This window comes from Ranitomeya imitator, chromosome 3 (assembly GCF_032444005.1).
Source record: "Ranitomeya imitator isolate aRanImi1 chromosome 3, aRanImi1.pri, whole genome shotgun sequence".
Taxonomy (NCBI): domain Eukaryota; kingdom Metazoa; phylum Chordata; class Amphibia; order Anura; family Dendrobatidae; genus Ranitomeya; species Ranitomeya imitator.
Window position 1 is genome coordinate 277,867,296 of NC_091284.1, and position 26,110 is coordinate 277,893,405.

General features: G+C 43.8%; 1 protein-coding gene across 1 annotated transcript in view; it reads right to left on the bottom strand.

The window, feature by feature from the left end:
* The window catches only part of ELAPOR1 (endosome-lysosome associated apoptosis and autophagy regulator 1), a 349,091-nt gene that overhangs the window by 55,905 nt on the left and 267,076 nt on the right, over window positions 1-26,110 (bottom strand). The window contains exon 19 of the mRNA XM_069756493.1: window positions 25,821-25,947. Coding sequence (XP_069612594.1) covers window positions 25,821-25,947 — 127 coding nt within the window. The remainder of the gene's footprint in view (window positions 1-25,820; window positions 25,948-26,110) is intronic.

Genomic DNA, 26,110 nt, shown 5'->3' on the forward strand with positions numbered 1-26,110 from the left:
CTGGACCCCGAGAGCGTCATAGGCTATATTGTGAGGCGAAATTTTAACCCCGCGCGTTCCAATTCACCAAACAATTTTGCCCCTATCTACATAATGGGGAAAAAAGTGAAAGGAAAAGTGTTGGAGGCGTCGCAGCTACAGAAACAAAATTTTGCACAGTCACACGTCTGGACCCTGAGAGCGTCATAGGCTATGTTGTGAGGTGAAATTTTAACTCCGCGCTTTCCAATTCACCAAACAATTTTGCCCCTATCTACATAATGGGGAAAAGTGAAAGGAAAAGTGTCGGAGGCAAATTGACAGCTGCCAGATGTGAACAAGGGGGACTTAAAGAATGAGAGCGATGGCGCAATAGAGTATATACCGATCAGTTGCTAAGGTGGGGCCCCGACATGAGATACTCACCACACATGGGGATATGAACACACACACAAAATGCGCCACACACTACCACGTGCTTGAACACATATACCACCCTCAGTACACATATCACCACACATACACCAACCTCGCCACATAAAAGTCGAAACACAAAAGTCGCTGCTCAAAACTCGCCACGCGCAAAACTCGCCACATGCAAAAACTAGGCTCCCGCTAAACTCGCCACAAGTGCAAAACTCACCTCATGGAAAACTCGCCACACGCAAAACTTGCACACGCGGAAAAATTGCCACATGCACAAAATTTGCAACACATGCAAAAGTTGCCTCACACAAAACTTGCACATACTCAAAAGGCACCAGACATAAAACTCACCACGCGCAAAACTCGCCATGCGCAAAACTTGCTGCACACAACTTGCTACACTAACCTGTTACATGCAACTCGACGCACAAAAAGTTGCTACACGCATGTTGCCACACAAAACTCATCTCACAAAAGTCGCTACATGCATGTCGCCACACACAACTCAACACACACAACTTGACAAACGAAACTCGCCCTAAAACACACACAAGTCTGGTATTAGCCTTCAAAAATAAAAATCTGATTAATAAGCAGACAAACTACAAGAGCAACAAATGTACCATATAGGAAATACAGCAGCTGTCAGTCACATGACCTGTCTATTATGTGTATGTGTGAGCTAATATATACTGCCAGGGGGAGGGCTTCCTGTTGGCTGGGGATTTATCAGGCTGCCAATTTATCTTACAAATACTGAGGTAAAAATACTGAGCAAATAACATGTTAACGAGGTCTAATACAGGAGATCACACAGGTATATACTATATACAGGGGAGATGACACACAGATATATACTATATACAGGAGAGATAACACACAGGTATATACTATATAGAGGAGGAGATGACATACAGGTACATACTATATACAGGAGGCGATGACATACAGGTATATACTAAATACAGGAGGAGATGACACAGGTATATACTATATACAGGAGCAGATTACCTACAGGGATATACTATATACAGGAGGAGATGACATACAGGTATATGCTATATATAGAAGATGACATACAGGTATATACTATATACAGGGGAGATGACACACAGATATATACTATATACAGGAGAGATAACACACAGGTATATACTATATAGAGGAGGAGATGACATACAGGTACATACTATATACAGGAGGCGATGACATACAGGTATATACTAAATACAGGAGGAGATGACACAGGTATATACTATATACAGGAGCAGATTACCTACAGGGATATACTATATACAGGAGGAGATGACATACAGGTATATGCTATATATAGAAGATGACATACAGGTATATACTATATACAGGAGGAGATGACACACAGATATATACTATATACAGGGGAGATGACACAGGTATATACTATATACAGGAGGAGATGACATACAGGTATATACTATATATAGGAGGAGATGACATACAGGTATATACTATATACAGGGGAGAAGACACACAGCAGGTATATACTATATACAGGGGAGATGACATACAGGTATATACTATATACAGGAGATGACATACAGGTGTATACTATATATAAGGGAGATGACAAACATGTATATACTGAGGTGAAAATGAGAGGTGTGAGGTGAAAATGAAAAGGTGTGAGTGCAAAATGACAGGAGTGAGGGAAAATAGTGTAGTGATCGGAAAATGACAGATGTGAGGTCGAAATGACAAGTGTTAGGGGGGAATGAGAGGAGTGAGGGAGAAAATGAGAGGTGTGAGGGAGAAAATGAGAGATGTGAGGGGGAAAATGAGAGGCGTGATGGGAAAATAAGAGAAGTGACGTGCTATAACTAACCACAGATATTTACTATGCCCAGGCAACGCCGGGCTCTTCAGCTAATATATATATATATATATATATATATATATATATATATATATATATATATATATATATATACCCCTATACTATGTGTAGACATTTATCTTAGCTATTCTATTCTCACCAGTCAGTGAGATTTTACTGTACACCGCACTGAATTGCCGGCTTTTCTCTCTAACACCGCTGCGTATTTCTCGCAAGTCACACTGTTGGTCCGTGTGTACTCCGTATTTTTCTCGCCTCCATAGACTTTCATTGGTGTATTTTTTGTGCAAGACGGTGACAAACACAGCATGCTGCGATTTTCTACGGCCGTAGAAGACTGTATAATACGGATCAGTAAAATACAGCTGATAGGAGCTGGGGCATAGAGAAGCATTGTACCGTATGCAATCCGTATTTTCTGCACCTCTCTTACGCCCGTAAAACACGGTAGTGTGACGCCGGCCTCATACTGAGCTCTTTGTGTGTCTGGAATGAAGGCTAGTGGGAAGGATAACAGCTACAGTACATTGTAAACTCCTCACCATAAGATTTGAACACCAAAACAAGAAGCTACAGTCCTTTCAAAAAATTATTACAAAAAGTATTCAAATAAATACATATAAAGACAGGTAAATAAACATGTGCATTACATATAGAGACAAGGTAATGCGAATGGCTAAGTGGAAGACTAGCTCATCCAAGAACAAAATGTAGTAGATATGGGAAATTAACCATGGAGAGTTACTCAGTGCAAAAATGCCAAAGAGCCAGTGCTTCAGTATTTCAAATCATCCCGATAAAAAACATGGTATTGCTGGTAAAAGTGTTATTAATTATAGTCAGTCAAAAGATTAAGCTAGGAGAGAAAATCCCAAACAGCTCACCAATGCATGTATGGGTAGTAAAATCTATCACTTAGTCTACATTCTTCTTACCCATAATGTTCTACTAGGATGAGTCAGTCAGCAGCCCCAACGCACGTTTTGCGTGGGCTTCCTCTGGGGGCTAGCATGTGGACTAAGTGATAGATTTTACTCTCCATACATGCATTGGTGAGTTGTTGGAGATTATCTCTCCTAGCTAAACCTTTTGGCTGACTATAATTTTACCAGCAATACCATGTTTTTTATTGGGGTGATTTTAAATGCTGGAGCACTGGCACTTTACGATTGCCATTTTTGCACTAACTCTCCATGGTTCATTTCCCATATCTACTATATTTTGTTCTTGAGTGAGCTAGTCTTCCTGTTCCCACTGAGCCCTTCTGATTACCTTGTCGCTATATGTAATGTAGATGTTTATTTACCTGTCTTTATATGTATTTGAATAAATTTTGTAATATTTTTTTTTAAAGGACTGCTGCTTCGTGTTTTTGGTGTTAAAATAGTATCTATGGATTGTCCATAATATATCTGGCAGAAGGCCTCTATTTTAGATGGTTTATATAACTATGGTATCTGTTTTAGTATTATTGTTTTCACTCCTCACCATAAGGCCAATTGTGTATAAATCAGACAAGTGTAATGCGAGGAAAAAAAATAGAATTGCACTTGCACCACTGTTATTAAATAAGGAAAGAATCCCAGCTTGTTGCGATTGACTGTGTATATACTGTGTCCTATAAAAATGCACACAGAAAAAAATAAAACTTTATTTGAATAAAGGCTCCTGCACACTATCCCTCATTACCAATTTATTGAAAAATAAAAAAAAATCCCATGCAGGTTTGCCATAATCCAACAAATTCAATGTAGTCCAGAAATAAATACCTGAAAAACATAAAAAGACAAAAATAAAAACAAGAGACCATGCCCCCATGTAGTCCACGTTCTCCGAATCCAGCAACTTAATAGCAGTAAAGTGCCGACTAATCACAGACGCCAGGTACTGACGACAACTCTCATCAGCATTGCTTGCACATGATGCAGTCAGTGAGAACCGGTGGCTCTGATTAGCGTTATCGTCACTACCCAGCGCATGTGAATAGGGGTCACTTTACGGCTATTCACAGTCTCCAGAGCGAGATTCTGGGAACGTAGACTACGTTGGAGCTTTATGGAAACATTTTTGACAATAAATTGGTGAATGAGGGACTAGTTTTTTTTCCTGTTTGTTTCTATTTTTGATTACTGCATTAGCAATAATAAGTCCATAGCGCTCTGCTTTAACTTGGCTGGTTATAAAAAAAAAAGCCCCCCCCCCCCCCAAGTAATTTTGTTTTCATTATTTATTTTATTGTTTATAGGTTAAACATGGCTAAACACCCTTTAATTGAGGGTAAACTGATTAAGTTTGCTGATGACACAAAGCTAGGAGGGATACTATACATATATATAGTATTATATATAATTCTAGAGAGGATTCAAAAAGATATAAATAAACTGGCCCAGTGAGCTGCAACTAACAATGTTTTTAACAGGGAAAATGCAAAGTACTACATTTGAGCAAAAAAAGTGAAAAAAGCATATACAGAATGGGAGGTATATGGCTAAGCAACACCACATGTGAAAAAGACTTGGGTATACTAATAGATCACAGACTGAACATGAGTCAACAGTGTGGTGCAGCAGCAAAAAGGCAAATACAGTTCTGGGATGTATTAACAGAAGCATACAGTCTAGATCACGTCAAGTAATTATTGCACTCTACTCCACTTTTGTCAGACCTCATCTGGAATAATGTGTCCAGTTATGGGCACCACATTTTAAAAAAAGACATCAACAAACTGGATTAAGTTCAGAGAAGAGTGACCAGAATGGGGACAGGTCTGCAAACCATGTTCTATGACGAACGGTTACAGGATTTGGGAATGTTTAGGTTGCAAAAAAGACAGGGGAGATTTAATAGCTGTCTACAAATATCTCAAGGGCTGTCACATTGTAGAAGGATCATCTTTATTCTCATTTGCACAAGGAAAGACTAGAAGCAATGGGATGAAACTGAATGGGAGGAGACACAGATTAGATATTCGAAAAAACTTTTTGACAGTTGTGTTGATCAGTGAGTGGAACAGGCTGCCACGAGATGTGGCGAGTTCTCCTTCCATAGAAGTTTTCAAACAGAGGCTGGACAGACATCTGTCTGGGATGATTTAGTGAATCCTGCTTTGAGCAGGGGGTTGGACCAGATAACCCAGGAGTTCCCTTCCAACTCTACAATTCTATGATTCAACATGAATGGCTATAAAGGGTGTAAGTTTATATATCTATCTATTCTATTTATTATCTATTATACATCTAATATCTTTCTCTCTATCTATCCCTGTATATAAGATTGCTTTATTAGTTTTGTAAATTAGCTTTAAATTACACAGTATGTAAAAGATAATATAAAAAATGCGTTGTATACAGATTGCATACTCATGTCAAATAGATGTCACATGGATTCCAGTTGGGGGGGGGGGGGAAAAAAAAAAAAAAAAAAAAAAAAAAAAAAAATCGCATTGTGATAATGTGTGCAACCTGTAAAGCGCTGCGGATATATAAAAATAAAGATTATTATTATTATTATTACTCACTCGTCCTACTTTTCTGAATCAACATAGGACTGATTTTTTTTTTTTTTTTATATATACATTTGTATTACCCCAGACTAATCCTGTAAATAGCATTGTTTGTGACATTCTCTCATGAAGGCCTCTTCATGTCATTGCGCACATGGTCTACAGATAGAGACCAAAAACTGAATTTGAGTAATGGAGTTTAGAAATGAGGTCTGTCCTCTTCAATGAGTCTTTGTTTTGGATGCAATGATGGTTGAAGATTGGTGTATAGTACCGTGTGGACAACAGTGTCATAAGGTAATCGTTATACCCAGTAGTAGAATTTCCAGAGGGGGGCAGTCTCTCTGGGCCTCTGACTCAGAAGGGCCCACAAGGAGCAACAGCCACCTTCAACTGTATTGGCATAGACAGTTAATATGCAGTAGAGCAGGGAGACATGGTCACCCTGCACTATTGCTCTCAATTTTGTAGGCCACGGGTCCCTTTAAGCCAGCGGCCTGCAGAACGGCAGGTCCCTGGCAGAGCAGAATGAGGACTTCACAGGATGTCATCGCATCAGTCTACCAGGGACCTGCTGCTGTCCGCTGCTAGACTCATAGGGGTTACGGATTGGGGTTAAGGGTAGGTGTTAGTCGAGTATACGATTTTTTTTTTTTTTAATATTCTGTGACTGCCATTATGTGTGTGAGCTACCAAAGGAAACCTCATACATAGTGGGAACTACCAAGGGGACCACGATACAGTCTGTGGGGCCCCTCCTATAGAGTGGGTGCTACTAAGGGAGCCCTGCTACAGTAAGAGGGGAATCATCCAGTGTGGGGACAAATGTGGAGCCAACGTACAGTGAGGCCATCATGCGGTGGTGGGGGCCATCAAAAAGTGGGAGGGCATCATACAGTGGGGGCTTCCGTAAGGCCCATTATACAGTGTGGTGACTATTGTGGAGGTATACAGTTTGGGTGGTAATATACTGTGTCTAGAACAGTTGTGGGGACATTATACTGTATACTGGGGAACTGTGGTGATATACTGTGTATAGGTGAGCTATGGACCCATTATACTGTGTATAGAGAACTGTTTAGGCATTATATTGCATAGGGTAGGAATAGGGACCTCATACTGTGTAAAGTTCTGAGGATGCCATACTGAGTATGATGGGCCCACAGCTTCCTTATACATAGTATGAGGTGTCCATAGCTACTTTATACTGTACAGCAGAGGTGTCAAACTGCATTCCTCGAGGGCCTCAAACCATGAGTGTTTTCAAGATTTCCTTAGCATTGCACAAGGTGCTGGAATCATTCTGTGCAGGTGATTAAATTATCACCTGTGCAATACAAGGAAATCCTGAAAACATGACCTGTTTGCGGCCCTCGAGGAATGCAGTTTGACACCTCTGCTGTACAGTGTATAAGGGAACTGTACATGGGAGTGCTCAGGAGAGATTAAGCGTTAAGTAGGCACTTTTTGTTATAGCAACAATCTGGGTATTGTGACTGTCAAAGGGCCATACAGGGGACATTATTACTAGGGGTCAAAATGTGTGCACAGTTTTCTAGGGGTAAGAATATATTCTAGGGGTCAATTTTACCAATTGAGTGGCTCAAAGAAGGAATTTTAATTTGTAACTGGCACAGTGGTAGGCATTCCTATGTGGAATCGTAAGAGGAAACCTGTTTTTGTGTCCCACAACAGGTGCAGTAATAGGGCACATACAGAAGCAGCATTTGGATGACAGCAGGTTGAGGAGTTTTTGTAGGTTGGGAATAAGTGGGGACAGCGCTGGAAATTTGAGAAGTCAAATGTGTCTCTGCTGTAAACGCTGCAGAAAAGTCGTGGCTGGAAAAAGTTATATCGGTTTGAGCTAGAGGGAAAAATACTTGACTCCATCAGAAAAAGCGTCAGCTGTAAGTCACCATCTATAACTGTACTGTAATGACGAAACCCAATGCAAGTCAATGGGGAATCAAAGTCGGCAGTGAGTGGAGGACAGGAAAACACCTACAGTGCCCATTTTAATGCCAAAAACATCAATTCTTATTTCTTAAGCTTGTCAATCTTAATTTACTTTTTAATAATAGTTAGGCATTGAAAACAGGGGGTCATTTGGTAAAGTTGTGGGGGGTAGGGCTGGCTCAAGATTTTCGTGGGCCCAGGAAAGGCAGAATACGTCACGGCGGTGGAGCAGGGAGAGGTAAGTATTTCAACTTTGCAAGTGCTCTGATCCTGAGCAAGCAGGGGGGGCCCAATAGTTGGCACTGGCACAGGGCCCCTCATAGTACGGCGGTGTGTTTGACGGCGGGTGGCGCCTCCCACTGCCAGAGACACTTTTGCGTACTATGAGGTGCCAGTGACGTCGCCGAGTATGCCCCCCCCACCTGATGAAGGAACCTGCACTTTCATCTGCACCTTCCTCTTTGTCCCCATGTAAGGTGGTATAGTATGCGGGAAGGGGAGCCTGACTTTCAGCAAGGTCAGATTCAGGCTGTGTAGAGTGCAAGGGGAATGTAGTGGTCTGGGTCAATGTACCAGCAGACTCATCTAGCAGTGGCTGGGCAATGGGCAGGATGAGGAGGAAACACAGATATAGGCCCAAATAATAAAGTAGGCTAAATGCAGATCAAAATTGTTAACAGGACTAAACAGGCGGCATTGCTTTGTTCAGTGGAGGACAAATGTAATGAGTGGCGCAGACACAGTTAGTAGGCCCAAATACAAAAGTAGGCTAAAAGCAGTTCAAAATTGGTAACAGGACTAAACAGGCAGCATAGCTAGGTACTGGGGTGGGCTCCTCTGCTGAGTAGCAGACAGTGGTGGTAGGCGCAAAGTATTAACTGGTCTAAGCGTAAGTGTGAATGGCGGTAAGTGTGACTTGTGATTCAGTGACTTTGGATTCAGGGAGTTTCCAAGGGAATAATTACTGAATTGCTGTCTGTATTTTATTAATACTTTGCATTTGTTTTTGTTTTTTTGTTTTTTTTTATTTAACGGTTCTGTCTGGTGCAATCCCCATTAGGAAATGTGCTCCACTATTGTTAATGCCATCCAGTGCACATCTTGCCACATGTATGCAATCCTTGATCAGCCGGTCGAGGGTGCATACTGCTGTGCGAGATGTGAGCACATTGTGAATTTGGAAGCCCAGATACTGGATCTAATTGTGCAGCTGGCAACACTGAGATCCATTGACAACATGGAAAGGAGTCTTCTGCTCACTGAGCAGACGCTCAATGTGATAGATGAGGTGGGGGATGGTAGGATGGAGCTGCAGGACGGTGAAGTAGCAAGCTCGGTGACAGTTAGAAGACCGGATAGAGGGAAGAGTGCCAGGGAGGCTAGTCCTGATCTGGCACACCCCAATAAGTTTGCTAAGTTGGCAGATGAGGGGGGTGCCAGTACAGGGGTAGCACTGCTGCAGCAAGGCAAGTCCTCTGAAAGCCGGAGGAGTGACTGCTCCAGTAAGGAGGGAAATAGGAGAGCAGGGCAGGCCAGACAGGTGCTGGTAGTGGGGGATGCAATTTTAGGGGAACAGATAGTGCAATCTGTCACAAAAACAGGGATCGTCGAACGGTGTGCTGCTTACCTGGCGCTCGAGTCCGACACATCGCAGATTGGGTGGACTGATTACTGGGAGGGGCTGGTGACGACCCAGCGGTCATGGTGCACATTGGCACAAATGACAAAGTTAGAGATAGGTGGAAGGTCCTTAAAGATGATTTCAGGGAATTTGGCTGCAAGCTGAAAGCAAGGACCTCCAATGTAGTATTTTCCGAAATACTGCCTGTACCACGTGCCACGCCAGAGAGGCAATGGGAGATTAGTGAGGTTAATAAGTGGCTCAAGAATTCGTGTAGGAAGGAGGGGTTTGGGTTCCTGTAGAACTGGGCCGACTTCTCAGTTGGCTACAGGCTCTACACTAGGGACGGGCTGCACCTCAATGGGGAGGGTGCCGCTGTGTTGGGGGAGAAAATGGCTAGAAGGTTGGAGGAGTGTTTAAACTAGGGATTGGGGGGGAGGGTATTCATTTTATAGGAGGGGAAGATAGTGCAGATAGAGACCTGGGCACAAATAAGGAAGATAGGGGTGGCGGTGGCATGGGGGGTGGGGTTAGATCAATAATTTAAGAAAGAATGAAGGTACAGAGAGGAACATCAAGTGCATGTATACTAATGCCAGAAGTCTTGCCAACAAAATGGACGAATTAGAATTAATGTTGTTGGAGCATAATTATGACATGGTGGGGATATTTGAAAAGTGGCTGGATGAGAGCCATGACTGGGCTGTAAACTTACATGGCTATAGTCTGTTCAGAAATGACCAAATGGATAGGCGAGGGGGAGAGGTGTGTCTATATGTAAAATCGTCCTTTAAACCCATCCAGCGTGATAATATAGGTGAATCTAATGAAAATCTAGAGTCCCTGTGGGTGAAGATAAGGGGAGGGGGAAAAATAATAAATTACTGATAGGGGTTTGTTATAAATCTCCAAAAATAATGGAAGCAATGGAGAATATCCTCATAAAGCAACTAGATGAAGCTGCGACTCAAGGGGAAGTCATTATTATGGGGGACTTCAACTACCCTGAAATAGATTGGGGAACAGAAACCTGCAGTTCCAGCAAAGGTAATCGGTTTTTGACAACTGTGAGAGACAATTACCTTTCACAACTAGTTCAGGACCCAACAAGAAGGGGGGCACTGCTAGACCTAATATTAACCAACAGGCCAGACTGCATATCAAATATAAAGGTTGGGGGTCACTTGGGGAATAGTGATCACAAAATAATACATTTTCATGTATCCTTTAATATGATGTGTAGTAGAGGGGTTACAAGGACACTAAACTTCAGGAGGGCAAATTTCCAACAGATGAGAGAGGGTCTTGGTGCAATTAACTGGGACGATATCCTGAGACATAAAAATACACAAAGAAAATGGGAGACATTTATTAGCATCCTGGATAGGACCTGCGCACAGTATATACCGTATGGGAATAAACATACTAGGAATAGGAGGAAACCAATATGGCTAAATAGAGCTGTAAGGGGTGCAATAAGTGACAAAAAGAAAGCATTTAGAGAATTAAAGGAAGTAGGTAGTGAGGAGGCATTAAATAAAAACAAAAAATTAAATAAATTCTGTAAAAAGTAAATCAAGGCAGCAAAGATTGAGACAGAGAGACTCATTGCCAGGGAGAGTAAAAATAATCCCCAAATATTCTTTAACTACGTAAATAGTAAGAAACCAAAAAATGATAGTGTTGGCCCCCTTAAAAATAGTCTGGGTGAAATAGTTGATGAGGATGAGGAAAAAGCCAATATGCCAACTTACTTTTTCATCAGGATTTACACAAGAAAATTCCATGGCAGACAAAATGACTAGTGATAAAAATTCCCCATTAAATGTCACCTGCTTAACCCAGCAGGAAGTACGGCGGCGTCTAAAAATCACTAAAATTGACAAATCTCCGGGCCCGGATGGGATACACCCCCGAGTACTGCAGGAACTAAGTGCAGTCATTGATACACCATTATTTTTAATCTTTAAAGACTCCATAATAACAGGGTCTGTACCACAGGACTGGCGTATAGCAAATGTGGTGCCAATATTCAAAAAGGGGACAAAAACTGAACTCGGTAATTATAGGCCAGTAAGCTTAACCTCTACTGTGGGTAAAATCCTGGAGGGCATTCTATGGGATGCTATACTGGAGTATCTGAAGAGGAATAACCTCATGACCCAGTATCAGCATGGGTTTACTAGGGACTGTTCATGTCGGACTAATCTGATCAGCTTCTATGAAGAGGTAAGTTCCGGACCGGACCAAGGGAACCCAGTGGACGTAGTGTATATGGACTTTTCAAAAGCTTTTGATACGGTGCCACACAAAAGGTCGATACATATAATGAGAATAATGGGGATAGGGGAAAATATGTGTAAGTGGGTTAAGAGCTGTCTCAGGGATAGGAAACAAAGGGTGGTTATTAATGGAGCACACGCGGTCTGGGTCGCGGTTAGCAGTGGGGTACCACAGGGGTCAGTATTGGACCCTCTTCTTTTTAACATTTATTAATGACCTTGTAGGGGGCATTCAGAGTAGAATTTCAATATTTGCAGATGACACTAAACTCTGCAGGGTAATCAATACAGAGGAGGACAATTTTATATTACAGGATGATTTATGTAAACTAGAAGCTTGGGCTGATAAATGGTAAATGAGATTTAATGGGGATAAATGTAAGGTCATGCACTTGGGTAGAAGTAATAAGAAGTATAACTATGCGATTAATTCTAAAACTCTGGGCAAAACCGTCAAAGACCTGGGTGTATGGCTGGATGACAAACTCATATTCAGTGGCCAGTGTCAGGCAGCTGCTACAAAGGCAAATAATATAATGGGATGCATTAAAAGAGGCATAGATGCACATGAGGAGAACATAATTTTACCTCTATACAAGTCACTAGTTCGACCATACTTAGAATACTGTGCACAGTTCTGGTCTCCGGTGTATAAGAAAGACATAGCTGAACTAGAGCGGGTGTAGAGAAGAGTGACCAAGGTTATTAGAGGACTGGGGGTCTGCAATGCCAAGATAGGTTATTACACTTGGGGCTATTTAGTTTGGAAAAACGAAGACTAAGGGGTGATCTTATTTTAGTGTATAAATATATGAGGGGACAGTACAAAGACCTTTCTGATGATCTTTTTAATCATAGACCTGAGACAGGGACAAGGGGGAATCCTCTACATCTGGAGGAAAGAAGGTTTCGGCATAATAACAGACGCGGGTTCTTTACTGTAAGAGCAGTGACACTATGGAACTCTATGCCGTATGATGTTGTAATGAGTGATTCATTACTTAAATTTAAGAGGGGACTGGATGCCTTTCTTGAAAAGTATAATGTTGCAGGGTATATATACTAGATTCCTTGATAGGGCGTTGATCCAGGGAACTAGTCTGATTGCCGTATGTGGAGTCGGGAAGGAATTTTTTTCCCCAAGTGGAGCTTACTATTTGCCACATGGGTTTTTTTTGCTTTCCTCTGGATCAACATGTTAGGGCATGTTAGGTTAGGCTATGGGTTGAGCTAGATGGACTTAAAGTGTTCCTTTAACCTTAAAGGGAACCTGTCACCTGAATTTGGCGGGACTGGTTTTGGGTCATATGGGCGGAGTTTTCGGGTGTTTGATTCACCCTTTCCTTACCCGCTGGCTGCATGCTGGCTGCAATATTGGATTGAAGTTCATTCTCTGTCCTCGGTAGTACACGCCTGCACAAGGCAATCGAACAGCTAGTGGTAAGCGTCAGCAGGCTGTGTTAGAAATGAAGTGTTTGGGTGACAAAAGACACACTGCGGAAGTACTGGCCGAGTACTTGCAGCAACAAACTGTCATCGCTGGGCAGTGTACATCTTGAGGCAGGCAAGGTAGTCAGTGATAACTGAAGGAATTTTATGGCTGCCAAAGCCCTTTCATAACTGAAACGCATACCTTGCCTGGCTCACACCTTGAACCTGGTGGTGCAGTGCTTCCTCAAAAATTATCAAGAGTTACCAGCCCTGCTCCTGAAGGTGCGAAGACTTTGCTTGCACATCCGCCGGTCGCCCGTACACTCCAGCCGTATGCTGAACCATCAGTGATCGCTGAATCTTCCCCAGCACCGCCTAATAATCAACGTTGCAACAAGGTGGAACTCCACACTGCACATGGTTCAAAGGCTGTGCGAACAGAGGCGTACTGTAATTAATTTGTGGGAGGATACACATACATGGGCAGGCAGTTGGATGGCAGACATGGAGTTGTCTGGTGTGCAGTGGTCGAAGCTCCAAGACCTCTGTCAAGTCCTTCAGTGTTTTGAGGAATGCACACGGCTGGTAAGTGCAGACGACGCCATCATAAACATGAGCATCCCACTAATGCGTCTGCTGATGCAAAGTTTGACGTACATTAAGGAGCTGGCGTCTGCAGCCGAGGAGGAGGGAAGCCTTGATGACAGTCAGCCATTGTCTGCTCAGGGAACTCTCCTGGACGAGGTGGCAGATGAAGAGGAGGAGGAGGAGGAGGAGGATGATGGGGATGAATATTTATGGGAGGAGGATGCTTCACAGGGGGCAATAGAAACTGGTGGCGTTCCCAAGGTCAGGTACAGGGTTTTTGTGGGACACAAGTGATGTTGATTTGCAAGAAAGTGCTCCTCAACCCAGCACAAGCAGTGAATTGACACCTGGAACATTGGCCCACATGGCTGAGTATGCCTTGCGTATCCTAAAAAGGGACCCCCGCATTATCAAAATGATGACCGATGACGATTACTAGTTGGCCTGCCTCCTGGATCCATGATATAAAGGAAAATTACAAAATATCATGCCACATGAGAACCTTGATCAAATATTGGCTACCAAATAAGCAACTCTTGTAGACCGTTTGGTTCAGGCATTCCCAGCACACAGCGGCGGTGATGGTTCTCACACGAGCCGTAGGGGGCAACATGGCAGAGGTGTTCGAGGTGCACAAATCCGAAGTGGCGTTGGACAGAGGGGTTTTATGACCAGGTTGTGGAGTGATTTCACAATGACCGCTGACACGACAGGTAGTGCTGCATCGATTCAAGGAGACAGGAGACAGCATTTGTCCAGTATGGTTACGAACTACTTTTCCTCCCTTATCGATGTTCTCCCTCACATATCATTCCCCTTTGATTACTGGACATCTAAAATAGACACCTGGCCTGAATTGGCAGAATATGCATTACAGGAGCTCCCTTGCCCTGCTTCTAGTGTGCTATCAGAAAGAGTCTTCAGTGCTGCTGGTTCAATACTGACCAAAAAATGGACACGTCTGGCACTTTTGTGAGTTCTGCTCTTGGGCTCCCTCCTGTGGTTTCTAGTGGTATGGCTGCTCCTTGGATTTAGCTGTCTGCAGCGGCTTCCACTGATCGTCTTTTCTGCTCGGCTATTTATGCTTGGCTCTTTCCTTCAGCCAGTGCCACTTGTAAATGGTTCCTGGTTGGATTCACATCTCTTTGGATTTCCCTGTTATCCTGACCAGTTCAGCAAAGCTAAGTTTTTGCTTGCTCTTTTCTGTCCATAGATTGTGGACTTACCCGTTCTGTGCTTTCTATGTTTGTCCAGCTTATCAGTATGAATTAATTCTGTCTTGCTGGAAGCTCTGGGAGGCAAATTTGCCCTCCACACCTTTAGTCAGGTGTGGAGATTTTTTTGTGAACTCTGCGTGGATTTTTGCAGTGTTTAATACTGACCGCACAGTATTCCATCCTGTCCTATCTATTTAGCTAGACTGGCCTCCTGTGCTCATCCCTGGTTTCATTCTGTGTATGTCTTTTCCCTCTCCACTCACAGTCATTATTTGTGGGGGGCTAATCTATCCTTTGGGGATTTTCTCTGAGGCAAGATAGTTTTCCTGCTTCTATCTTTAGGGGTAGTTAGCTCTTAGGCTGTGACGAGGTGCCTAGGGAGAGTTAGGAGCATCCCACGGCTACTTCTAGTGTTGTGTTGAGCTTAGGGACTGCGGTCAGTACAGTTACCACTTCCTTCAGAGCTCGTTCAATGTTGCTCCTAAACCACCGTATCATAACAGGTATCCCAAGAAAGAGACAAAGCGAAGGATATTGTGAGACAGTGAGAAATGAGATCAAGCACAAAGGAGAGCCAGTAGGAGTCGTGCCGTGAGACCGAGGGAACATCCTCCTGAGGCGCGTAGCCGGTGGCCGGGACACCGAGGGAGTAAATGACTACACCTTACTTCAAACTCCGCAGGACAGTTAATTATAGGTTGGCTGTCTAACCTAAACACCTACGAAGACATAGGGGGCAAAAGTGGGAGAGGGGCGACTCTAGGGTCCCGGAAGACCTCCAGGCCTTCCCGTCATATGGGTGCGTCCTAGCCATAACATACCTGGGGAACGTTGAACTAGAAACATCTGGAACATATTAGAAAGAACGACTGAACGAGAACAGAAGTTGTGAGGACTATTCCGAATGCTCAGCAGGGTAGCACTACAACACACAGGCGCTATTGGTAGGCAACGATTTCCACCTGCAAAGGGAATTCTGGAAGTGCCCATCGGACCGGCCGGTCTCATATAGCCCTGTTAAGCGTGCTCTGGATTGCGGACCCTGAAGTCTTCAGTAAAGAGGTAAAGAGACTGCAACCTTGTGTCCTCGTTATTGACTGCACCTCACACCATCACCATCCACCTTACTGGGAAGCCCTGGGGACATACTTCACCTGTGGGAAGGTATACCATCCAGCTGCCATTCCATCACCCCAGCGGACCCCACAGCAGCATCGGTCACCCTGACTGAACACCACAAGTGGCGTCACGAATCCCTGACAGACTGTACCACCTTTATTGGACGCCCCTTAGCAGAGTCGCAGACCGGGTCTAGCCACCGTGACAGCTTCAGAACCGAACCAGAGAGGCCCGGTACTGAGAACGCGTGGCCCTGTGTCTGGGGGCGCTCCACATGCATATCGTACCAGAATCTAGATTACTACATCGATACAGTACCAGGACCAAGGTTACTGCTTAGATATGGCACCATAATTGAGCTTACTTACAAACATACATACAACTCCAGAAGCACGGACATGTAAACACACAGTAAAGCAGGGGCATTGCTAGGGTCCTTAAAGATCAAGGGCCCAAGCCCCAAAGTGCATGTCTCCCCATATGACCAACCTTTAGCCATTTAATATAGCATGTATATATAATTACAGTATACCACTGTTGCTAACCAAAAACACACAATGCAAAGACCAATATTATTAATATTACTACTATAAAAGGCCAAAACAATACGGCTGCACAATGCCCACTACCATCACCACCACACCGCGAATACATAATATAATGACCTTTGCCTCTACATAGCAAAACACTCTATATAGAGACAAATGACACCAAACGACCAAAGCATAACCTGTTACTAAATAAATTTTAAAAAAAGCTACTAAAAAGAGCAATATTCCCACCTTACAGGAACCGTATATTGGTAGATACCAGTCCTGCAGAACACACACACGATTACAGTCAGGGCTGCCACTAGGAATTTTGGGGACCACTTGAGACTCTGCCCAGGCTCTACCCCAGTTCTGCCTCCACAACGTGAACCTTCCACAGTCCCACCACCCACTCTTGGAATAACTCATCTTCTACACCACATGCTTACCAATCTGATATTAACAATTCCCAGCAAACACCAGATCACATACATAAAACCAGCAGCTTTTGTTTTGGCCAAAAGAATTTTTAAGCCACCACCACGACAAGGTAGACTTTTTTGGCCGGGCCCTACTCTACTCTTGCCTATTAAACATTTCCTAAAATATCCAATCCTCTTTTTAGGTTTAATTTTATTTATTTTTCTTTAGGGGAATGAGTCACATATATTTTTTAGAATGACCACTAATACCACATGCAAGAGACAAAAACCGTCACACCATAACCACACCATATATTACTACCACATTGTCACTGAATAATACCACATGCAAGGACCAAATACCTCCATACCATGACCAGATCACATATTACCACCATGTAGTGACCAAATAATACCACATACAGGGAGAAATACCACCACATCATAACCAGATCACATACTACCACCACATAGTGACCAAATACTACAATACTGATCATTAATAAAAAAAACACAACACTAATGCCATTATACACAGGTGCTCTGTATATAGTGATACACAACCGGAGATACTCTATAGGAAAAAAAAAGAGTCTCAAACCTAGATACTTGATAATACAATAAAGTTTTATTAATACTATACATTAAAATATAATGCAGAAAAGGTGCTAGATAGTACCAAGGGTTTGAGGGATCTAGAATGGTCACTTGTGTTGTTGATACATTGGGGCTGATAGCCCTGATGTGTTGGCACACATGACCGCTTGCGATCCCTCTTGTTTTATCCTACAGGTCCTGTAGCAAACACATGCGTAATAATTTGCTCCGTATTATATCACTATATTCTTTCACTTTATATTTAGTCTATTTAAATAAGTTTATGTCACTTTTCATTCACACATATTGCACATTCAGTGCCTAATACGAGCTGTTCTGATTTTTCGGACGCAAGCGCCAGTTATTTAGTTCCATAAGATCTTCATTAGATAGCGGCTGCACTTCGGGCGCATGCGCTATTTTTAGCACCGTGGGTGAGGACTCCGATAGTAAACATACCTAGTAAGCGAGCATAGTTACATGGGTTGTGGGACGCACACCCATTCTATTGTATGCGCATGCGCTATTTGGGCTGATAACATTGTATAGACATTTCTACTACGCAGGCGCAGTTAGATACTCTACCTGGGGCGCACGCGCAAGTCGGCCTTTTAATATATCGTACAGGATATCCTTGGTACGTAGGTGTAGTTGCGTACTCTATTGTGCAAGTCGGGCCATCTATATACCACACAGTATTCGCCTGGCGCGCAGGCGCAGTTATGTAACTTTGTAAAAACAGGACTTGTGACACCACCAGGCTTCCGTCATCACATTGTTCGATCTGTCTCCATCACTCGCCCAATAAAACTTCTCTTCGCATTATTTAAACCGGTTTCCCCCCTGCCCTGACACGCCTCCCGTAGAAGCAGAGCGAAACGCGCGTCGGGGCAGAGGGACGTCCGGGCTTCCTCACCGATCCACTTAGCGGTATGTACTAGCTGTTTTTTTCCATTAGGAACATATGTTAGAGTACCTGTGTGCCACTGTGCAGAATTGTTTGGGAGTTCTTTGTGCACATATATCTTAGTGTATTGCCTCTTGGCAGCTATTATAGTAGATTATGTAGCCAGACCCCTGTGCTCAGTGTGCCTATTCATGGTATCCTATTTCATTCCTGTTTTACTATTATGTATATGGCTATAGTACATTTGTGGTTCAGATTGTAGGTTTTCCCAGGACATAAAGTCCCTCCTTTGGTACAATCTAGCACCTTTTCTGCATTATATTTTAATGTATTGTATTAATAAAACTTTATTGTATTATCAAGTATCTAGGTTTGAGACTCTTTTTCCCTATAGAGTATCTCAGGTTGTGTATCATATGTATGCAGGTACTTTGCCCTTTTCTATATGGGTCATTAGATCTTTGGGGCTATTTTTTGTGATTGGCTCTGTATATAGTGCATATAGTGTACAGGTAATACAGTGATCACCAGTAACATACACAGGAGCTCTGTATATAGTGTCAGTGTACAGGTAATACGGAGATCACCAGTGATATCATACACAGGAGGTCTGTATATGTCAGTGTATAGGTAATACAGTGTTCACAAGTGACATTATATACAGGAGCTCTGTGTATAGTGTACAGCGAACCGGTAACAGAGTGTATAGTGTTAGTGTACAGGTAACACCAGTGACGTCTCTAGCTGAAGTACCTCATCTTTGCTTTTCTTTTTCATGCAGCGCAGACCGCCATAATTTCTTCCAGCCAGGACTAGTCTCTGCATAAAACAACACTTACCTAGAGCTGTGTTTCCAGAGCACATTCCCCACTTTTTCTTCTACACTACACATCTGAAAACAGACGTGCACCCACCATTAATATATAATTCGTTTTTATGCAATCCACCATTTCAAATATAAAAATTAAAATTCACCACTGAGCCCTCACCAACTACAAATAGCCATTTTCCCCACCTAATATATACATTAACTAGCCCCTGTACTCTTCCCCCAATTCATTACTAGTCACACCATCCTCAACGTTCACCACTATGTGCCTCCTTCTCCCCCGATTCATTAAATTCACATGCCCTTCCACCCCAATTCATTGTCATGTCTTCTTTTCCACCCCCACCCTCTATTTATCATCAACTGCTTTCCCCCCACATTCAATACATCATTTACTCCCACCACCCAGAAAATGCATCATTATTTGCTCTCTCCCAGGTCCTCATTTGCTCTCCCCATCCCCCACCTTCAATTCAATTACTGTTCCCGTTCCTCACCACCATTTTCAGTCCCCTTCACCCTCACTTCATCATTTGCAGTCCTCCATTCTCCCCCCACTTCACCATGTGCAGTCCCCTGTCCCCTCCCTCACATAATTTGCAGCCCCCTCCATCATGTGCAGCACGCCCTCCATCATTTACAGCCCCCTTTATTGTTGGCAGCCCCCTCCATCATTGGCAGCATACCCTCCATCATTGGCAGCCCCTCCATCATTTGCAGCTCCCCCTCCATAATTTACAGCACCCCTCCACCATTGGCAGCCCCCTCCATCATTTGCAGCACCCCCTCCATAATTTACAGCACCCCTCCACCATTGGCAGCCCCTCCATTTGCAGCACCTCCTCCATCATTGGCAGCATCCCGTCCATCATTTCCAGCACCCCCTCCATCATTGGCAGCACCCCTCCATCATTGGCAGCACCCTTTCCATCATTGGCAGCCCGCCTTTCCATCACTGGCAGCACCCCTCCATCATTGGCAGCACCCCTCCATCATTTGCAGCCCTCTTTTCATAATTTGCAGCCCCACTCCATCATTTGCAGCACCCCCTCCATTATTTGCAGAACCCCCTTCAATCATTTGCAGCACCCCTCCATCATTTGAAGCCCCCACTCCATCATCATTTGCAAATTGCAGTACTCCCTCTATCATTTACAGACCCTTTATCATTTGCAGCACCCCCTCCATCATTGGCAGCCCCCCTCCATCATTGGCAGACCCCCTCCATCATTGTCAGCCTCCCTCCATCATTTGCAGCCTGCCTTTCCATTATTTGCAGCCCCTCCATCATTTCCAGCACCCCCTCCATTATTGGCAGCCCCCCTTTCATCATTTGTAGCATCCACCTTCATCATTTGCAGCCCCCCCCCTCATCATTTGCAGCCTGCCTCTATGATTTGCAGCACACCAATCCATCATTGGCAGCCCCCCTTTCATCATTTGTAGCACCCCCTCCATCACTGGCAGCCTCCTTTCATCCTTTGTAGCATCCTCTTCATCATTGGCAGCCCCCCCTCCATCTTTGGCAGCCCCCATCCATCATTTGCAGCACCCCTCTATTTTTTGAAGCCACCACACCATCATCATTTGCAAATTGCAGAACTCCCTCCACCATCTACAGACCCCTTTATCATTGGCAGCACCCCTCCATCATTTGCAGCTCTCACTTCCATCATTTGTAGCACCCCTTCCATCATTTGTAGCACCCCTTTTATCATTGGCAGCCCCCTCCATTTGCAGCACCCCGTCCATCATTTGCCGCACCCCCTCATCATTTGTAGCACCTCCTCCATCATTTACAGCCCGCTTCATCAATGGCAGTACCCCTCCATCATTTCCAGCACCCCCTCCATCATTTCCAGCACCCCCTCCATCATTTCCAGCACCCCCTCCATCATTTCCAGCACCCCCTCCATCATTGGAAGCCCCCATCCATCATTTGCAGCACCCCACTACTTTTTTAAGCCACTAATCCATCATCATTTGCAAATTGCAGCACTCCCTCCATCATTTACAGACCCCTTTATCATTGGTAGCAATCCGGCGCTAATACAACTATGAGAAAAAAATGGATCTGCAAATGTGCTCGCAGGATGCGTTTTTACCCATAGACTTGTATTCGCGACGGATCGCGACGGATGGCCACACGTCGCATCTGTTGTGCAACAGATCCATCGTGTTTTGGTGGACCGTCAGCATGAAAAAACGTTCAAGCGAACACTTTTTTGCTCGTCGTGTCCGTTATTTTCTACCGCGCATGCGCAGCTGAAACTCCACCCCCTCCTCCCCGGACTTCTGAATGGGCAGCGGATGCGTTGAAAAACTGCATCCGCTGCCCACGTCGTTCACAAATTTCACAACATGCGTCGGTACGTCGGCCCGACGGATAGCGACGGACTGGTACCGACGCAAGTATGAAAGAGGCCTTGATGAGCATTTAAATTTAAAAAAAAGAAGAAAAATACGGAAAAAATTGTCGTGGGCTCCAGCGCAATTTTCTGCGCCAGAGGGGGAAAGCCGACGGCCGGGGGCCAATATTTGTAGCTTGCTATGAATATCAGCCCGCAGCTGTCTGCGTAGCCTTTACTGGCTATTAAAATAGGGTGACCCCCCCCCAAAATATGACGTGGGGTCCCCCTATATTTTATAGCCAGAAAGGCTATGCAGACAGCTGCGGGCTGATATTCATAGCCTAAAGAGGGGCCATGGATATTGGCAACCCCGGCTACAAATACCAGTCCGCAGCCGCCCCAGAAATGGCGCATCTGTAAGATGCGCCAGTTCTGGCACTTAGCCCCTCTCTTCCCACTCCCATGTAGCGGTGGGATATGGGGTAATAAGTGGTTAATGTCACCTTGCTATTGTAATGTGACATTAAGCCGGGTTAATAACGGAGAGGCGTCAATAAGACGCCTATCCATTATTAATCCAATACTAGTAAAGGGTTAATAAAACACACACACATTAGGAAAAAAGTAATATTCTTCATTTAACCATACTTACCATACTTCAGCGCCTGCAAAAAAACGTAAAATAATTAACGGTATAGTACCTGTCCGCCATAGTCCAATTAATAACGAGTGTCCCACGACGATCTCCCCTATAGAACAGTGACATCGGGTGATTTCACTGCTCTATAGGACCTTCAGTGGCACACTAACAGGAGACAATGGCTACTGCAGTGCATCACTGAACTATAGTAACCTCTCAGTCTCACTTTATGGCAATTGCTGCATGGGAAAATTTCTCTCACAGCAATGCCAAAAGTGAGACTAGGGACTATTTTTTTTACAGCGGCGGAGGAATACAGTGCGAAAGGATACCTTCCTCCCGTCATTGTATTCCTGGAGCCCCTAGAGAGCGGTCACATCAGCTCATGCTGCGGTTCTCCATGGGAGATCGTCGTGGGACACTCGTGGATTTCTACGGATCAGGGAGTATATTGGTTGTTTGTTATTTTAATCTTTTTTACAGATGACTCTGGCTTCGGGGATGAAAATGACAAGTGATGGTGAGTATGTATTGTATGTAATGTATGAATATATTGTATGTAATGTATGAATGTATTGTTTGTAGCATGTTGTATGTAGCATGTTGTATGTATGTATGTATGTATGTATGTATGTATGTATGTATGTATGCATGTATGTATGCATGTATCTTTTTTTTTTTACATTCAACACATTAGCCGGATGATGGGACTACTACTGTCCCATCATTGGCTAATGTGTCAATCACTGCCATTGTAGCAGGCATAGCCTGATGGAACTTGTAGTCCCATCGGACGATGCCTGCACACCCGCACAAACCCCCGGGCAGGCCGCACAGACCCCAAAGAGGCCCGTACAGTCCCCCGGCAGGCCGCACAGACCCCCAGCAGGCCGCACAGACCCCCCAGCAGGCTGTACAGACCCCAGAGAGGGCCACACAGACCCCCGGCAGGCCACATAGACCCCCCCCGAGAGGTCCGTATAGACCCCTGGCAGGCCCGTGCAGACCCCCGGCAGGCCGCTTAGACCCCTGGCAGGCCCGCACAGACCCCCGCAAGGTCACGCACAGACCCCGCCCACACACACAGACGCAGTCTCCGCGCACGCACCGCCCACACTCCATTATAGTGCAATATTTCACTATAGGAACTTCCGATTTCGGTATCCGATATCTTAAAAATATCAGAACTCCGTATCGGAAATCTGATACAGCGAATATCAGCCGATACCCGATATTTGCAATATCGGAATGCTCAACACTACTCACAAGCGATCCCCAGCAGGCGCAGCTCCTCTTTTTGTCACGGCAGACACTATACCTGGAAGAAGCCCATACATTGTATCATTTTCAGCAGTGAATCAGCTAGACTGTATGGGCTGTTGAGAGGACCTGGAAGGAGCCCATACATTCTAGTACATTCACTACTGAGACATCTAGAATGTATGGGCTGTAGTCAGGACCTGCAAGGAGCCCATACATTCTCGCTACAACCATGTCACCTGCCCAGTCCAGAAGTCCAGGGAAGGCGGAGAAAGTTGGAGCTGCTCAACCGTCAAGGTAAAAGACGGCAATGCACACAGCTCAGAGAAAGCTCCCGAGCCTCGGCGCAGACGTGTGCGCCTGGGGAGGGGCATTTGCCTCCCTGCCCCCGGCCCAGTTCGCCCCTGCACTATATCCACCACTAAATCAAAGTTTCCAAGGAACAGTTTTTCACCACCACAATGCCAGGCCGCTTGTTAATTGTGCTAATGTGACCGGCCTGCATGGCCTAAATGTGCTACCATAGCTTCCAGTCCCTCCAGATTGTGTGTCCATTTTTTAATCATTTGCATATAATTAACATGTATAATGACCCTGTGGTTTCCATTATTCCATGACTTTTCCTTATTGGTGTTGCAATTTCAATGTTGAAAATGACATATTATGTAGTAATAGGTACATATATATATATATATATAAAAAAGTATAAATATATCAAAAAGTGATAATATAATAAATTAAAAAATACATACTAGTTTACTTATTTGAAGCCATATACAAAAATCAATAGAAAGCACCATACATATAAAATAATAAAAAACTAAGAGTCATTCACATTTTTGGTCATATATTTTTCAGGGCACATTTGGGTGCTGGAATTCTTAACTTTGCATTATTTTTAGTAGTGGTTATGCCATCTGGAATTGCATCTCATCTCTATTAACCCCTTCACCCCCGAAGCGCCTTTCTTATTTTCATTTTTGTTTTTCACTCCCCTTCTTTCCAAAGCCATAACTTTTTTATTTTTCCGTCAATATGGCCATGTAAGGGCTTATTTTTTGTGGGATGAGTTGTACTTTTGAACAATACATGACATGGTAAAACCAATGGTAACAGTAAACGGGAAAATAATTCCAAGTGCGATGAAATTGCAAAAAAAGTGCAATCCCACCCTGGTTTTTTGTTTGACTTTTTTGCTAGGTTCACTAAATACTAAAACTGACCTGCCACTGTGATTCTCCACGTCATTACGAGTTCATAGACACCAAACATGTCTACATTCACTTCAATCTATGTGGTAAAAAAAATTCCAAAGTGTGCTAACAAAAAATAAATTGCGCAATTTTCTGAAAACTGTATGTTTTTAATGATACCACTTTTGTGCAGATACGTTCCTTTGATCGCCCGTTATTGCATTTTAATGCAATGTCGCAGCGACCAAAAAAACGTAATTTTGGCATTTGATTTTTTTTCTTGCTACGCCTTTTAGCGATCAGGTGAATCCTTTTTTTATTGATAGATCAGGCGATTCTCAACTCGGCGATACCAAATATGTGTAGGTTTGACTTTTTTATGGTTTTAATTTGATTGGGGCGAAAGGGAGGTGATTTGAATTTTTATATTTTTTTTATTTTTTTATATTTTTAAACACATTTTTTATTTTAATTTTGGCATGCTTCAATAGCCTCCATGGAAGGCAAGAAGCATGCACTACTCGATCACCTCTGCTACATAGAGGTGATGCACAGATCTCGTCTATGCGGCAGAATTGCAGGCTTGCTATGAGCGCCGACCACTGGGTGGTACTCTTAGCAATCTGCCATCAGCAACCATAGAGGTTTCAAGGAGACCTCTGGTTGTGATGGCAATGCGATGACCCCCGATCACGTGACTGTTCCGGCTGCGTGGCTGGCAGTGCTTGTTAAATGCCACTGTCAGAGTTTGACAGCGGCATTTAACTAGTTAATGAGTGCGGGTGGATTGCGATTCTGCTCGCGCCCATTGCGCACGCATCAGCTGTTGAAGGTTTGAGGTGGGCTCACCATCGAAGCCCACCTCAAAGCCAGGGATACTGCCAGCTGACGTACTATTCCGTCAGCTGGCAGAAAGGGGTTAAAGGGGACTGGACTGCTCAGAGCTGTAATACCAGACACGGCCACTACCAAATATATAAGGCTATACCGTTAACATTTTTGGTGGTGCCAGAAGATGGGAACCCACCCTGACTTCAAGGGAGAGCCATAAATATTGTAGACTTGGACAACCAGTTGAAATGACAATTATTAAGTACCTGGATGCCATGCTGGCAAGCACTTGTGATGATATGGAAGTCATTGTCAGTACAGAGTGGACATGCGTGTTCCGTCTCCCACAGAAAATGAAATACACAGCCATCACAGGTTCCTTCTGGACAATCACTGCAAGAAAAATGTATAATTAAGCCCCATAAAAAAGGTTTATAGGAGAACGGTCAGTACCTTTAAATGGACACTGAACTAATCACATTTGCGAGGTCAAATAGAAAATGACAAATTTAGAAAAGTCTTTCTGGCCACATAAGAATATTCCATAGATGAGAAA